Genomic DNA, 16,614 nt, shown 5'->3' on the forward strand with positions numbered 1-16,614 from the left:
TATTCTCCATGTCATTACGAGTTCATAGATACCAAACATGTATAGGTTCTATTTTTATTTAAGCGGTGAAAAAAAAATCCAAAGTTTGTTAAAAAAAAACAATGGCGCCGTTTTCCGAGACCTGGAGCGTCTTCATTTTTCGGGATCTGGGGCCGGGTGAGGGATTATTTTTTGCACGCCGGGCTGATGTTTTATTGATACCGCGATTATATGACGGGGTAGTCGATGGGCGGAGCCAGTGTCGCGATTCCACCAGCAGCTGTTAGAGGCACATGACAGCTGTACAGATCAGCTGTCATGTGCCCAGAAAGGTGCAGGCTCAGCACCGGAGCCCGCACCAAAGGGAGGAACCTGACATGTGTCGTAATAGTCCAGCACATGTCAGAAAGGGGTTAATAAATTAACGCAAAACATATTGACCAGCACTTTAAAGTACAATGTGTCACAAAACAAAATATTCTTAATATCACTGGGATATGTAAAAGCAATCCAGAGTTATTACCACATAAAGTGACGCATGGCACAACTGAAAGCCAGGGCTTGGCCACTAAGACAAAAATTGGCCCAACTCACAAACCAAGAAGAACGCAAGTTTACCTGTCCTCCGTATAATGACATGGTTACTCCCCGGAAAACTGGACATTAATGATGGGATATTTACGGCTCCTTGCTCCTGCCCGTACCTCCATTCCTGGCCATCGGCTCTGGAAGTGGTAAAATGCCCAGCAGAGGTAGGTAGGTAAGCGCCACTGGGAAATTTGCCCCTTTCATGGTGTCTCATGGATAATTTTGGACATTTGGCAGGTTTTCTTATGTCTATAGGAGCCATGCCATGCGATAGACGTCCATACTGCCTTTTCCATACACAAGTACCCTAAGGTGATGTCTTGTACTTTTTTGTGTCCTTTCTCACATTAACTCCATGGACTCAGACTTCACAAAATGAATGCTGCCTTTGAGAAAGAGGCACACCCTGCTCAACAACTACTCACAAGAAACCGAGGTTTCTGAGGTGAAATGACCAAAACAAAGTGGACTCCCCTGCTCAAAAGCGCTACGAAAAAAATGGTTGCTGAGTTGCATATTCTGTATATGTTATTCGTATGTCTTGACACAATCGGCCATATTGGAGCCTGGCACTGCCTGCACTCCTACGCTGCTGGGCTGAGTAAACCAATCATTGGCGGCTACTATGTCACGTGAGACGTATGAAGCAGAAGAGCCGGAAGTAATTGCAGTGGGAGGCCGGATTACTTCCAGGACGGAGGACGGGCTGCTGTGAGTGAGGAGAGGGCTCTGGCTGGCGTATGTGTGGTTTGTACTTTGTCATCATGTCCCGGTATATCGGGCATGGCTGTGGGGGCAGAGGTTTGTGGATTACCTATAAGGGGTGGTGACTTCGAGGGCTTCATTCCTGGGGGAGGGGCTTCTATGTATGGTTCTTGTTTATGGCCCCGAGGTTATAAGGCAAATTTATAGTGATTTCTAATGCTCTTCTTTTATAGTTGTCTCCAAATCTAGTTAAAACTGTGCTTTATTATTATTTTTTAGTCCAGTGCTTGTAAAGGGTGAACCCCCTGCATTATTTATATGGGGCTCTGAACCTTCTAGAACTTTCCTGTTTATATTAAAGGGGTTGTCTGGTCTCCTGATAAGTCTGCATATGTGAATGCAGACATTATGAATCCTGACAGTGTTCTGTGCGCACACTGACGGGATTCACCGGTATTGCGTGCGTGAGCTGGATCAGCACTGTGTATACAGAGATAGAGAAGGTAAAGATGGTGGCAATCCGGATTTATTTTCTCTTTGGGAAATCTGGCTGAGTCTGATGGGCGGATTCTCACCTCCACCATCTTGTGCAAGCTGACTACACTGCATAGAGGACTTAGAATGTCAGTGCAGAGTACTGTGTGGACCACCCGGACGTTTAAATTCTTTGGGGTCCTGAATCGGCCCATGGATAAGTAGAAACCATGTATACTCTCCTCGTGCTGCGCCGTTTCATTTATGTCGACACCACCGTGCCCGGAGGCTGACGTGACTTATGGTATAATGTTATGGCTGCAGCCATTGAGTGGTGGCTTGTCAGAGCTGATGTCCTGATGGAATATCTATGAGCTCATTGGCTGCAGCTGGCACATGACACAACAAGTCATGTCAGCCTCTGGGGAAAAGTGGTGCCGACATCGCTGGAATGGCGCTGGATGACGTGAGTATTCACTATTTTAATTGGGATCCTGAATTGATTAAGCAGGAGTTGTTCAGTAGTGGACAGCTCCTTTAATAAAGGGAAGCACTGATCAAAAATAAGTTGGGGCCTTTGCATAGCAGTCTGAATTGGGCCACACTTGAGCTTATAAGAAACTTGCAGAGTTCCCAACAGTCTCATGTTTTCTAGGATTGTACTCCATAGACTTTTTTTTGCGTATAAATCGCAGGGAAAAACATTTAAAAGAATGAGCATACTCATTTCAGTGCAAAAATGACTTAATGTTCAGTCTTTTAAATGTAGTATTGATTAGAATAGGGCATAGATGTGCAGTGTCTGCCTGCAGCTACTATACAGTTGACGGAGCTGTGCTGTGTAGCTCTGCAACTGAACAGGTCTGGCTGGCACCGAGAACAGGCCATCGGGCAGAGTGGGGCAACACCACATCAGACATTGATGACCTAAGGATAGGACATCAATGTAAAAGTCTTGAACAACTTGTTTAACCTCTTCCGAACATCTGCCGTACATGGGCGGCCCAAGTCTTTAACTGGCTCACGGGGTTATCTTGCCCCATATCAAACAGCCAGGATCTGCCTCTAACGGTTGCTAGTGCAGCTTTGCTTTGTTTGTTAAAGGGGTTGTCCTGTCAAAACTGATCAGTCTGCAGTCACTCTGTGTGAGTTCAGACTTATTAATCGCTGTGCGCTGCGGGGATTCGCCGACTTTAGACCCAGGACCGGAGGGTATGTATGAGTTATACATGCCCCTGGCCAGTGGGCATGGCCTCACTCCATACACTTGTATAGCGCGAGTCCGTGCCCTCTAGTCGGTCACGCCCACTGGCCGTTCGCGTCACTAGACGGACCTTGTTTTACAAAGTACACCCCCCAATCAATTTATCTAAGGGTGCAGTGATCATGTTAATACCACTTGTGCCTCACAGAATTTTATACCATTGGGCAGTGAAGAAAGAATTAGTAAATTTTTACTACTAAAATGTTGTTTAATTTTTCTAAGGGCTAGTAGGAAAAATGGACCTCAGTTTGTTAAAATTTCTTCTAAGTACGCCAATACCCTACATGTAATCGGGAAATACTTTTCAGGCACAGTGGAAAGCTCAGAAGGAAGGCGTGCCATATTATAGCACAGTTCTTACGGTTATGGTTTACGGGTGCCATGACCCTCTTGAAGAGCCCCTGAGGTGCCTGAACAGCAACCCCCCCCCCCACCACCCCAGTAAGTGACCCCATTTTACAAACTACACCTCTTAATGAATTTATCTAGGGGTGCAGTGATCATTGACACAACAGGTGTCACAGAATGTCATACCATTGGGCAGGGAAGTTTTTTTTTTTTTTTTTTTTACAAAACACAAATTTTGTTTTTTGCCCCAGATTTTACATTTTAACACAGGAAAATGGGTAAAAAATGGCACCAAAATTTGTCCCACAATTTCTGCTGAATGTAGAAATACCCCATATGTGGCTGTACAGTACTGCTTAGTCTCACATCGAGACTCAGGAGGGACTGAGCACTTTTGCCTCTTGGAGCGCAGATTTTCCTAGACTAGTTTGCGGACTCCATATACAGAGTCCCTGTTGTGTGCATCCCAGAGAGACCCAGCAAGACTGGCACCAAACCAGCAAAGGCGCAGCCACAGACACTCTTGTCATAAGCTGCCCAGCTTGGCGTGTTCTTGAGGGCTGGAAATACTCTTCACCCAGCTTCCAGATAATGGAAGGGGAACTTTGGCAGAGCCCTTTCCAGGCCCACTGTGGCCAGACAGCTGGCGTCTGGTGCCTAGTCGAGGACCAGGTGAGTACCTCTGCAAGAACCCCAGGAAGTGTAACCAGGGCTGTGGAGTCGGTAAAAAATGGACCGACTCCAACTCCTAAAATATATAATAAATTGGGTACAGTAGTTCAATGCAGTTTGTGGGGAGTATTTTTTCCATAAGAATTTGGGAAAGTTATGAAATGTCCTATAAATGTCTGTCCTATTCCTGATCTAAGGGTCTAGACTTTTAGCTGAGATGAATCTGTGCTGCAGTAAATTTATCACTTAAACATGAGCCATGTATGAGGGAGTCGTGGAGTCGGAGTTGAAGTCGGTGTCATGGAAATTGAGGAGTCATGACATGTTTTTTTTTTCCGTGGTTTTATTTTTCGTTTTCCCCCTCCCATTCTTCCAAGAGCGATAACTTTTTTTATTTTTCCATTGACATAGCCGTATGAGGGCTTGTTTTTTGCTGGACGAGTTGTACTTTGACACCATTCATTCTACCACATAGTGTACTGGGGGAAAAAAAATCCCAAGTGTTGAAATTGCAAGAAATGTGCAATTCTACAGTTGTGTGTTTTTGTTTTTTTATTTACCATGTTCAGTACATGCTAAAACTGATCTGGCAATATTATTTTCCAGGTCAGTACACGTATGCAGATATCTAACGTGTATAGTGTTTTGTTTTTTTATTTTAAGTGATGAAAAAAAAAATTGGAAATTTGTAAAAAAAAATGTGAGGGCTTGTTTTTGCGCCCTGAGTGGATGTTTTTACTGATACTATTTTGGGGTACATACAGTGTTTTGATCACCTTACTGTATTTTGTTACAGTATTGCGGCAGACAAAAAAAATGTAATTCTAGGGTTTAGATTTCCTTTTTTCTCTTTGCGCCATTTACCGATCAAATTAACTTACTTATATTTTGATTGGACTCTTACAAATGCAGCAGTACCTTATATGTGCATTACCATATTTTTCAGACCATAAAACGCATTCCCCCCCCCCAAATTTGGAAGGAAAATGGTGGGTGCGTCTAATGGTCCGACCGTTACTATACCGGATAGTTGCAGTGGTGGTGGAGCGGGATCGCAGGGCCCTCTGTGCCCTCCCTCCCTCAGGAACGTGGCAGCAGAAGAAGAGGCGACATGCTGTCAGCAGTGAGGCTGAGTGGCTGGGGCCGGGACCTGTGCCTGGCCGAGCGAGACCGGTGTCGGGCTGTTAGCGGCATCAGGCCGGTGAAGCAGAGCGGCCTGTGCGGCTTTCCAGTGGCCGTGATCTACAGGAAAATGGCTGCCCGAGCCGGCGCATGCACAGACCGGGAGCTCCGGCAGCCATTTTCCTGTAGATCACAGCTTTAGGAAGATGGCCGCTGCCACCGGAAAGCCGCGCACGCCACTGTGAATCACCGCCCGACGCTGCTCACAGCCAGGCTCAGGCCCCGCACCATCTCACCTCTTCTTCTACACCCGTCGGGTTCCTGAGGCAGGAAACGGAGGGCCCTGCGATCCTGCTCCACCACCACCGCAACTCCCCACTGCTGGAGCACCGGCTTCTGGCATCCAGGGTCCGCAGCACTCCTACACTTCCGCCGGCTTCCTGAAGGACCCTGCCTCCTATGACCCTCACTTCACCGCCCCCCCATGTAAGATACTGTACCTATTCAGACTATAAAATGGACCCCCATCTTATAAAAAATATTTCTTTCCCATTTTCCACCCAAAAATTTGGGGTGCGTCTTATCGTCCGAAAAATACGGTATTTATTTATTTGCTTTTTTTTCCAGATCTATAAAAACATTTTTTTTCACTTTAGTGTAATTGTTAGACCCCCTAAGGGGACTTGAAGCTGCAATCACCGGATCGCTTGTGCTATACACAGCATTGCGTTAGCACTGCTATGTATAGCTAACATCACAGTCTCTTGTGGGCACCAGTTAAACGCAAGCTTTCACAGGAGAATTGTAATGACAGGTATTGGGGATTTCATGTCATGGACGCGTGGAATGACGCACTGCCTGCCGGCGTGTGTTAAATGCCGCTGTTAGACTGAAAGCAGGTAGACAGCCACAGGCGGAGCTCTGCCCCACCTGTTAGAGGCTGATGATGGCTGAATAATTAAGCCATCATCTTCCGGGAAAGATGCAGGCTCGGCGTGTGAGCCCACATCAAATACAAGGATATGACATGTGACATAAGTGGACATCATATATCGTGAAGGGGTTAAAGGTGGAAAAAGTTCTAAAATTATTCTTCTTGGTATGATTGTTTTTTTGGTTTACATGTCAAATGCCTGGCATGTTAACAGGGGTGTGTAGACTGTATTGACTGTAGGTATAGATAGTTTACACAGTGCACAGTGTGGTGCTTGGTGCACGAAAATTACCATTCATCTAGCGAAACCTTGATGATTTGTTTTTACACCCAGGACATTTGTGGCAATCATTATTGCCATGCCTTGTCATAATCCCAGTGCTTTCGCCAATGCTGAATCTACAGACAAAGGCCATACACCGCATCAGAAGTGCGGACATTCAGTCAAAGAGGAGCCCTCATCCCACCCAGCAATCCAAAAGTCCAAGAACTTGGGGAACGGTGTGCTTCTCAAAAGGCATCTTGAGAAAACCCTATAAGAGCTAAATCAATCTTACAAAAATAATTTCTTGTTGTACCGAGTGAAATCATGATTCACAATAGATTTATGCTTTTTCCTTTTTATAAAGGATTCTTTTTATCACTTAGGTTTAAAAAAAAAAAAAAAAAAAAAACTACAGCTTATCAGATGTCCACTCTTCGCCTCCTTTCTCTTCAGGTGTTTCAAATACTGCATCCTCCCGGTCACATTAATTGTAGCAAGACAATGGTTCTTTCCCCAAGTGACTCGAGAATGGATAAGGACAAAAACGGCGAGATATTGAACCTCACCCTGGAAATAATCTACCTTCTGACCGGAGAGGTGAGGGATTCTGAGATGTAAGTCACATGAAATACTTTTAAAGCAGGGAAATGACTGGAGAAGTGAGAGACTCTGTATTGTCACACACAATCACAACGTGAATGATATTGGGAACACATAGTAAAATACTTTAATGTCACTCTTCCGACATAGGATTGCACAGTAGTAAAAAAGACATCTGGAAAAAGTGAGGTTCCCATTAGCCACACTTTCAAGTCAGAAGATTACAGCAATATTCAGATTCCCATAAAGCTGTCGCCCTCTCATTCGATATTTTTTGGAAAAGACAATGAGCAAAAGATCCTGGAACTCACCAATAAGATAATTGAGCTGCTGACTGGAGAGGTGAGTGGATCCAGAGAAATGAGTGACAACGAGGGTGGTGTCTGGAAGATGACTGGTCCATTGGGTATGTCAGGTCTGCTATAAGCCTGCACTGTCTTCTATGTTCCACACTTGGAACTGAACACAGGATGTAATGGTGTGGGTTTTTGTTTTTTCTTTTTTATTTCACCTCTCTTTTGCCAAGACATTGGCAATCAAAGTATTTGGCAACTAATGAGTTAACTTTTTAGGGTATGTGTCCACGATCAGGCGATGGCAGCACTTTGGACCCAGCATATTTTCGATTCATCCGATCATGCAGGTAAATGTGCATGTATTCATTGAACACGTGGAGTTACCGCATCCAATACATTCTATTGTGGAAATTTCTGTTGCAGAGACCAGCATCTCCACAACAGAAATTGACATGCTGCAGTAAAGCCGCGCCACGGGTGAGTTTACACGGCATCAAATAGAAGCACAGCGGGCCTGGGATTTCTATAAATCCCATCCACTGTGCTTCTAATGTAGAATGCAGTGTTTTGGACGCAGTGCAGGTAAGCTGTGTCCAAAACACTATGACAGATCGTGGGCACATACCCTTAAATTGGGTGGGTGTAATCAAACAGTTTTCACTGGTGGCATGTACTTCTTCATGTATGAGTTGGCCAATTATAATCAGGAAGAAAAAGAACACTTCTCACATCATAGTTTAGAGCAGATTTTTCAGTGTGTGACATGTAATGATACTGCCCTGGTAACACCTCCTGCATGATTACAAAGTGATAGCTGAGTTTAGCTGTGTCACAGGACTCCTCTCTTAGCACTGTCATTTCTGCCATACTGCCTGTCCAGAGTAGTCACACTTATGAGATGCTGTAAGCATAACAGACATAATGGCTCTGCAGTGAGGGCAAAATAAGCTACTCCTGTGTGAATGTAATGACAGCCCGATCTGTCTCTCACTCTCTGCTGCAGAGTGATTTACAAGTTGCTCTGAGCACAACAGACATAAAGTGTGACTCATCTCTGGTTAGCCTGTGTAGGGGGAAAAGCAGTACATCAAAGCTGACAGTGCTATGTGAGGAGGTGAGCTGATAATAAGGATTTGTAATGTGACACCGTTAAACTCTGCTGCACTTTATCATGCAGGAGGTTAGACTAGGCAATCTCATTTGTGTCCTTACATATCACACACTGAGTAACCTGGGCTATGGTGGGACATGTTCGTTTTGTTGTGTTGCTGCTTTCCTATGATTGGGCAACGTATACAAGGAGAAGTAGACGGTACTAGTAATGAGCGAACGTGCTAGCCGAGCATGCTCAGGTGTTATCTGAGTATCTTGTAGTGCTCGGATAATGTTTAAGTCCCTGTGGTTGTTAGACAGCCGCAATGCATGTGGGGATTGTCTAACAGCCGCAAAACATGCAGCCGCAGGGACTCGAAAATATTATCCGAGCACTACAAGATACTCAGATAACACCCGAGCATCCTCGGCTAACACGTTATCCAAGCACGTTCGTTCATCACTAGACGCTACGCTTGATCACTTTCTTTAAGTCTAAGTGTATGTTCACTCGTTAGGTGTCAAATATTTTGATTGCTAATGTCTCTGCAACTGTGAGGTGAAATAAAAATTAAAAAAATTTACTACTCTTCAGCCGATATTACAGTGTGTGTAGTTCAACATAAAGGTTTTTGGGGAAGGTCCTCTTTAAAGCGGATAGGTCACCAGATTTCAAGAATTTTCAAATGGCAGCCTGTCGTAGTCACATGTCAGGACTGGCTGTAATCTGAATAAATGATCATATGGAGAGAAGAAAGGCAGCACTCCGTTTCCTTTTGTAGTTAAGATCAGATTGGACCCGTTTAAGCATCATTTAGACTCAAAACGTCCGTCGTCCACCTGTCTCCTCTCCCCGCATGTCTCCCTGATATTCTGCAAACTGCTGAATGGATGTTAATTTTGGTTAAAATAAAGGACTTTTAACTACAAAAGGAAACGGTGAGTGCTGCCTTTCTTCTCTCTGTATGATCATTTTATTCTGCTTGTTGGCATTGGCACCACTGAGAGAGTTTCCTGAGTAGCTGTTGTTGTCAAAAGCTGAAAGTTAAAGACTGGTGCTTATAAATTCCTCGCTTCTATTTGTAATCTAAAGAACACTGCTCCCAAGTCCTGTCTCTCAACTGACAGAAGAGCTATATCCATGTACCTCCATGAACCAAGGAGTAAGGCTTTGACCTCTGAAGAAATAATCTTCTCGGTTGACTGAGCACAAAGGATTTTTTTTTCCCCTGATTTATTTATATTCTGGCAGCGCACCGGTATGTGTGCTTTTAATACTGCTCCTCTGTCAATTGAGACACAAGTCTCTGGAGCAGTGCTTCTTCAGACTGGAGCCCATCCTGAGATGTAATTAGGATAGACTGCACTTAGAAATATGTGACAAAGGCCAATTTATCACATTCTGGGACAACCCCCTTTTAATAACATTTGCAGTTTGTCCTATGAAATCTGATGAAAGATTAACTGTTAATTTTTATGTAGGGAACAGGACATAAGGACATCAAAATGGAGGAGGAGGAGGAGGAAAAGCCCCACATGTCACCAGGTACAAGGAGCTTTTCATATATTCTATGAGAATGATTTTGCAGGTCACCTGGGTCTTAACATTGTTTATATATAAAGAATGTCATCAGTCACTCTGCATTTCTTGCAGATGGATCCAGTAATAAGTATGTACCAGAGAGCGTTCCCAGCCTTCATTCCCAGGATTATCCAGTAAAAATGGAACCAGTTGATAACCAGGAAGATGAAGTTGAGGTCTCTATAAATAACACCAATCTACTCTATATGTTATTAAGATAATTTGTCTAGTTCTTATAAACTAATTTACAAATTACAAAAAAATCAAATTTTATTTGTTTTCAGGTAGGGGACATCTTTATTATCAAAGTTAATGACGTTAAGAATGATGAGATGTATGTTGTAAATGATTATCAGGAGCAGACTGAAGTGGAGAATCCTTTGTCTGTCATAGCAGGTAAGATGTCGATTGATAAAGAGCTGCTGGGTGTGAACAGCAAATGCTACTTTGATGGCATTACTATTACGTTTATGCATATTATATGAGCAGCACGGTCAATTTCAGACTGCTCCATCTTGTCTTCATTTTTGTAATGTGCTACTAAAATTTCATGGTGGCGTCAGTGTTTCCCCTGCACTCTCTCATTTGGGCTTCACATAAATGTTGAGGAGAGGATGGGAATAGCTTTATCCTCTGTTTTGTTTATTTAATAAGCTTAATTAAAGGGAATTTATCACCAGGTTTTTGCTACTCCATCTGACAGTAGCATGATATAAGGTCAGAGACCCTGATTGCATTGTATCATTTACTGGTCTGAGTGATGTCATTTTGATAAAATCACTGTTTTCTCTGCTGCAGATCTACCAGTCCTCTGAAGTTTGAGCTCTGTATAACCCTACTAAAACAAATTATTGGCAGCTTTCTGCCTATGCACAGTGTTCAGTCGGTGGTGGTGCAGGAAGAGCTAAGCGGCAGTAGGTTTACTAGTCCTCTAGTGATGATTTCCTGCTGATAAAACAGTGATTTTATAACTAAAGCAAGCAGCCCAGTAAATGATACATCTCTGGTATCAGGGTCTCTGTCTCAACGTCATGCTGCTTTCAGATTCAGTGGCAAAAACCTGGTGATATTCCCTTTTAATGGTGTTTAATATGCTTCAGTGTTCTATAAACTTAAAATTGTTCCTTGTTCTCTGAATTTATTTTCTTTTTTTTCCTTCAGAGCCAGAAAGGAGATATTCATGTGAGCTTTGCAGCAAATCTTTTACTCGGAAGTCGCACCTTGTTGAACATCACAAAACTCACACAGGGGAAAAGCCGTTTATATGTTCTGAATGTGGGGACTGTTTTACACTTAAAGGAAATCTTGAGAGACATAAGAGAATTCACAGAGATGAAAGGCCATATCAGTGTCAGGAATGTGGGAAATCCTTTTTTCAGAAATCCGATCTCGTTGAACATCAGAGAATTCACACTGGAGAGAAACCTTATCCATGTGTGGAATGCGGGAAATGCTTTATCAAAAAATCAGCTGTTGTAAAACATCAGAAAACTCACACAGGGGAGAAGCCATTTTCATGTTCTGAATGTGGGAAACGCTTTAGCCAGAATACAGGGCTTGCAGAACATCAAAAAATTCATAGAAATGAGAGACCGTTTTCATGTACATATTGTGGAAAAAGTTTTACCCAGAAAGGAGGCCTCGCTGAACACCAGAGGATTCACACAGGCCAGAATCTTTTTACATGTTCAGAATGTGGGAAATCTTTCACTAAAAATTCAGCTCTAATTATTCATCAGAGATTTCATACGGGAGAGAAACCATTTATTTGTTCAGTTTGTGAGAAAGGCTTTACCCAGAAATCTGATCTTGTTAAACATCTTCGAATCCATTCTGGAGAGAAGCCTTATTCATGTTCAGTGTGTGGGAAGAGTTTTACCCAGAAACCGGATCTTATTGAACATGTGAGAATTCATACTGGAGAGAAACCATTCTCATGTTTGGAATGTGGAAGAAGTTTTACTCACAGATCAAACTTTGTAAAACATCAGGTTATTCACACCCATTGAAGTGTCCATCAAAAGTCTCAATCTTGGGTAGAAAACCCTTGATCTCCCATCCCTCCCATTTCATACTTCGTTTCAACAAAAGAAAATGAATCTGAAGTGAAGGTTATTGACGTTGTGAAGTAGGGAGTTCAGTTGTTTCCTAAACCTATTCTTGGTTTCACATCAGAACCTAAGGATTGCATCAAACTCTCTTGTGTATGAACCCTGCAGAGCCTCGGACATTTTGACAACAGACACGAGGAGCTTACACTACTCCTTTTTATTTAGCAGAGGATGTACGCTTTTACCACTGCTTTTAGACAAAAACCTATACCGGTATATAAATTATACTTTTAAAGGATTCTCTTGCTTTTCTGTAGGCAAAGCTCCTTCATTTTATTTTTTTTTTTCAGATTTCTAGTTTGTCAATAATTGGAAACCTTTTTATATTTGCCTCTAAATGCAAAAAATCTGTCATGATCCAATGCAGATAATAATGGTTTTTAACTCATTTTACAGCTGGCTTCAAACGATCTCTTTAGCAAATATTAGTCTGTAAGTTTAGGTCTGGAAACTTGCAGTCTGTACATGTGTATAGCTGACTTAAGAGGGAGATGTGCTACACTGTGACGAAACCTACATCTTTCAGTTGAATATGAGTTTTCAGACTGTCTAGAGTACCAATCCTGCATTTTGGTGGGTTTTTTATATTGCAGCGCTGGAGTGGTGTTGCTAATTTTATTCCCGGTGCCGGGAAGAGCTGAAGACGGCAGCTAGTAAGTATAATACTGGGGTCACCTTACGTTAGTGGCACCACTCCAGTGCTGAAAATGGAAAAGGAAAAAAAAAAAAAACCTTGAAGTTTTGTGTTAAGGTACAATCTTTCCATATACGGACTACCTGTCCTTTGCAATTATATAATCTCAATTCCTCTTTTGGCAGCTATGTATTACATAAATATTGCTAGTTTTTCTTCCCACCAAAGCTTTTTTGTAAATGGCCATTTTTAAGCGAAAATCCCTTTAAGAAAATGCTCTGACGGTTTCTATCTGTAAACTGATTATCCCCATCGTAATTTACTGGACCTAGTCCAGGGATTTTTAAAAATTTGTATAGCATTAGTTAGTTTGCACTGATTATTTGGGGGTATAAAATGTCCCATTCATTTGCATTGGGGTGTGAAATGTCAATGGATTCTGGCCCCAATTCATTAAGACTAGTGTTTTGTACACCCAGTCTTAATGAGGGGTGTGTAGGAATAAAATGCGCCAAATTCACTGGGAGTTACTCGCCAAAAATGTTATTCCACTCATGGACTGGAGTAACCTTTTTGGCATAAGAAGCACGACCACTTTCCATTCATTTGATGGGTGGGCGTAGCCATGACTTTTTCATGATTACTTAATCTCGTTGCGGAACATGCCCATGTTGCTTTTCGGAGATTTCAACTGCGTACTTAACCCAAACTGAGATCAATCTTCTATCCCTCCCTCAGAGCGCTCTTCACTATTTCCACTTTCCTTTGAAACCATCCTTTCGCAAATATTTCTCTCCATCACTGGGTAGACACTTGGAGAACATTTTATCTCAAAAGTTATGGATTACACTTTTCTCCACGTCACTCTATCTTTAATAGAACAGACCACATATTTGTTCGCCCATCTCTACCACCTAACATACCCGCCATCTTTATCCTAACTACCCATTGGTCAGACCATTCCCCAATTCTACAAAACTGCTCTGATCAGCTATCATGTGCCCCTAAAGGCCGCGGTCTATCTCTGACAGCAGCATTTAACATGGCCGCTGCGGAAAGACTTCACTAGTCCCGCCCATCAGCGCCCGTGTTAGATGACCATGGGTCACCGATGGGTTGCCATGACAACCCGGGGTCTGCAAGAGACCCCTGCGGTTGTCATTGCCAGGATGCTATGAGTGCCGCCCAGCGGTAACAGAAAGATGCTACTGCGCATGCGTGGGCCCTGATGGCCATTTTGGGACATGTAAATTTTACATTGGCAGAGAAATTACGAAAGCAATATTTAAAATAGTAGGCAGGTGACTGAAAGCTCAGTGACCTGTCAGAGGCCAGAGATAAGCATACATAATGAGAGCACCAGTTACAGCCCCTCCCTAAAGTCCCACCCCAGAGCACGAGCATATCATTATGGCAGAACTGAAAATAAAGATTATAAAAGAACAACAGGACGGATTTAAGTATCAAAGGTATCATTTTACTCAGTGCAACGGCGCCCACCTGACAGTGTATGTGGTTTACTAAGCACAATCCTGCTGACAGGTGCGCTTTAAGATCAACCAGTCAAAATCCTATGTCCTAAATATTTCCCTTTCCACTTCTCTTGTAACCGAGTTGAAACAGAATTTCCTTTTCCAATGGACCTCTACCGTTTGTTTACCTAGACACCAAGTTGACCACAAACCTTGAATCTCTCTATTCTGCGAATTACCCTCAAACACTTCTATTACAGCTGTGGGACAAACGCCAAATCTCTTCGCTAGGTCGCTTACACACCCTTAAAATGACATTACTCCCCGCATTACTTTACCTTTTCCACTTCCTTCCGATCAATGAACCATCTCACTTCCTTAAAAGAACACAATGCTTAATTCTTTTGTCTGGAAAGGAGGCATCCCACGAGTAAATAGGGCCACAGTATATTGTTACTGCCTTAAAGTTGGCCTATGCGTTCCTAACATAGCTAAATACTATCAAGCAGCTCAACTGGTCCATGTGTTTTACGAGTAAAAACATATTTTATGCAGCATTTTATCTGCCAACACTCAAGTATTTGCAGCATATCTTTCTGCCCCAAAACCCAAACGTTAGCACATACCCTTAGTGTTGAAGCAGTCTTTGTGATCTGGATAGTGATAATTGTGCAGTAGGGGAGGAGGTGATGACCATCACCTATTGTGAATGACGGACTGATCCGGTGTTATCAGTATATAGATGACACCTTGCATTGTAATAAGTGATATGATATCTCTACAGAACAGGAAGTGTCATGAGGTGCAGACACTAAAGTGAAATCTGCAAGATTTAATCTTTCCAAAATATAAATACTATATACGGTATTTAAAATATATGCAAGAAATTTTTTAACTCTTGCAAAATGGGCCAGAAAAACGGTATGTGAACAAGCCCTAAAAAGTCTTACCATCTAAAATCTTATTTCCAATCTCCAGATGGCTGCTGTAGACCATATTGGTGACTGCTAATTGCAGAGATTTTACTCCAGGAATAATCAAGTACAGAAAATAGAATAACTTATCATATAAATGAGAATAAATCAAAGTATCTGTTTTTAATCGTTAACAATTGAAAATTTTTAGAGATATATATATATATATATATATATATATATCAGTACAGACCAAAAGTTTGGACGCACCTTCTCATTTATAGTTTTTTCTGTATTTTCATGACTATGAAAATTGTACATTCACACTGAAGGCATCAAAACTATGAATTATCACATGTGGAATTATATACTTAACAAAAAAGTGTGAAACAACTGAAAATATGTCTTATATTCTAGGTTCTTCAAAGTAGCCACCTTTTGCTTTGATGACTGCTTTGCACACTCTTGGCATTCTCTTGATGAGCTTCAAGAGGTAGTCACCGGAAATGGTTTTCACTTCACTGGTGTGCCCTGTCAGGTTTAATAAGTGGGATTTCTTGCCTTATAAATGGGGTTGGGACCATCAGTTGTGTTGTGCAGAAGTCTGGTGGATACATAGCTGATTGTCCTACTGAATAGACTGTTAGCTGTTTTTTTCTTGCCATAATACAAATTCTAAGTAAAGAAAAACGAGTGGCCATCATTACTTTAAGAAATGAAGGTCAGTCAGTGCGAAAAATTGGGAAAACTTTGAAAGTGTCCCCAAGTGCAGTTGCAAAAACCAGCAAGCGCTACAAATAAACTGGCCCACATGAGGACCGCCCCAGGAAAGGAAGACCAAGAGTCACCTCTGCTTCTGAGGATAAGTTTATCCGAGTCACCAGCCTCAGAAATCGCAGGTTAACAGCAGCTCAGATTAGAGACCAGGTCAATGCCACACAGAGTTCTAGCAGCAGACACATCTCTACAACAACTGTTAAGAGGAGACTTTGTGCAGCAGGCCTTCATGGTAAAATAGCTGCTAGGAAACCACTGCTAAGGACAGGCAACAAGCAGAAGAGACTTGTTTGGGCTAAAGAACTCAAGGAATGGACATTAGACCAGTGGAAATCTGTGCTTTGGTCTGATGAGTCCAAATTTGAGATCTTTGGTTCCAACCACCGTGTCTTTGTGCGACGCAGAAAAGGTGAACGGATGGACTCTACATGCCTGGTTCCCACCGTGAAGCATGGAGGAGGAGGTGTGATGGTGTGGGGGGGCTTTGCTGGTGACACTGTTGGGGATTTATTCAAAATTGAAGGCATACTGAACCAGCATGGCGACCACAGCATCTTGCAGCGGTTTGCGTTTAGTTGGACCATCACTTATTTTTCGACAGGACAATGACCCCAAACACACCTCCAGGCTGTGTAAGAGCTATTTAACCAAGAAGGAGAGTGATGGGGTGCTACGCCAGATGACCTGGCCTCCACAGTCACCAGACCTGAACCCAATTGAGATGGTTTGGGGTGAGCTGGACCGCAGAGTGAAGGCAAAAGGGCCAACAAGTGCTAAGCATCTCT

General features: G+C 42.6%; 1 protein-coding gene across 1 annotated transcript in view; it reads left to right on the forward strand.

Annotated features, from left to right (window-relative positions):
- Positions 1–15,314, forward strand: part of LOC141271543 (uncharacterized) — a 67,455-nt gene extending 52,141 nt beyond the window's left edge. The window contains exons 12-18 of the mRNA XM_073681597.1: positions 1,218–1,368; positions 6,805–6,948; positions 7,102–7,293; positions 9,822–9,885; positions 9,994–10,097; positions 10,206–10,317; positions 11,083–15,314. Coding sequence (XP_073537698.1) covers positions 1,218–1,368; positions 6,805–6,948; positions 7,102–7,293; positions 9,822–9,885; positions 9,994–10,097; positions 10,206–10,317; positions 11,083–11,930 — 1,615 coding nt within the window. The 3' untranslated portion in view covers positions 11,931–15,314. The remainder of the gene's footprint in view (positions 1–1,217; positions 1,369–6,804; positions 6,949–7,101; positions 7,294–9,821; positions 9,886–9,993; positions 10,098–10,205; positions 10,318–11,082) is intronic.
- Positions 15,315–16,614: the final 1,300 nt, after the last annotated feature.

The sequence above is a fragment of the Phyllobates terribilis genome, unplaced genomic scaffold (assembly GCF_046119375.1).
Source record: "Phyllobates terribilis strain yellow unplaced genomic scaffold, ASM4611937v1 Scaffold_5__5_contigs__length_657084704, whole genome shotgun sequence".
Taxonomy (NCBI): domain Eukaryota; kingdom Metazoa; phylum Chordata; class Amphibia; order Anura; family Dendrobatidae; genus Phyllobates; species Phyllobates terribilis.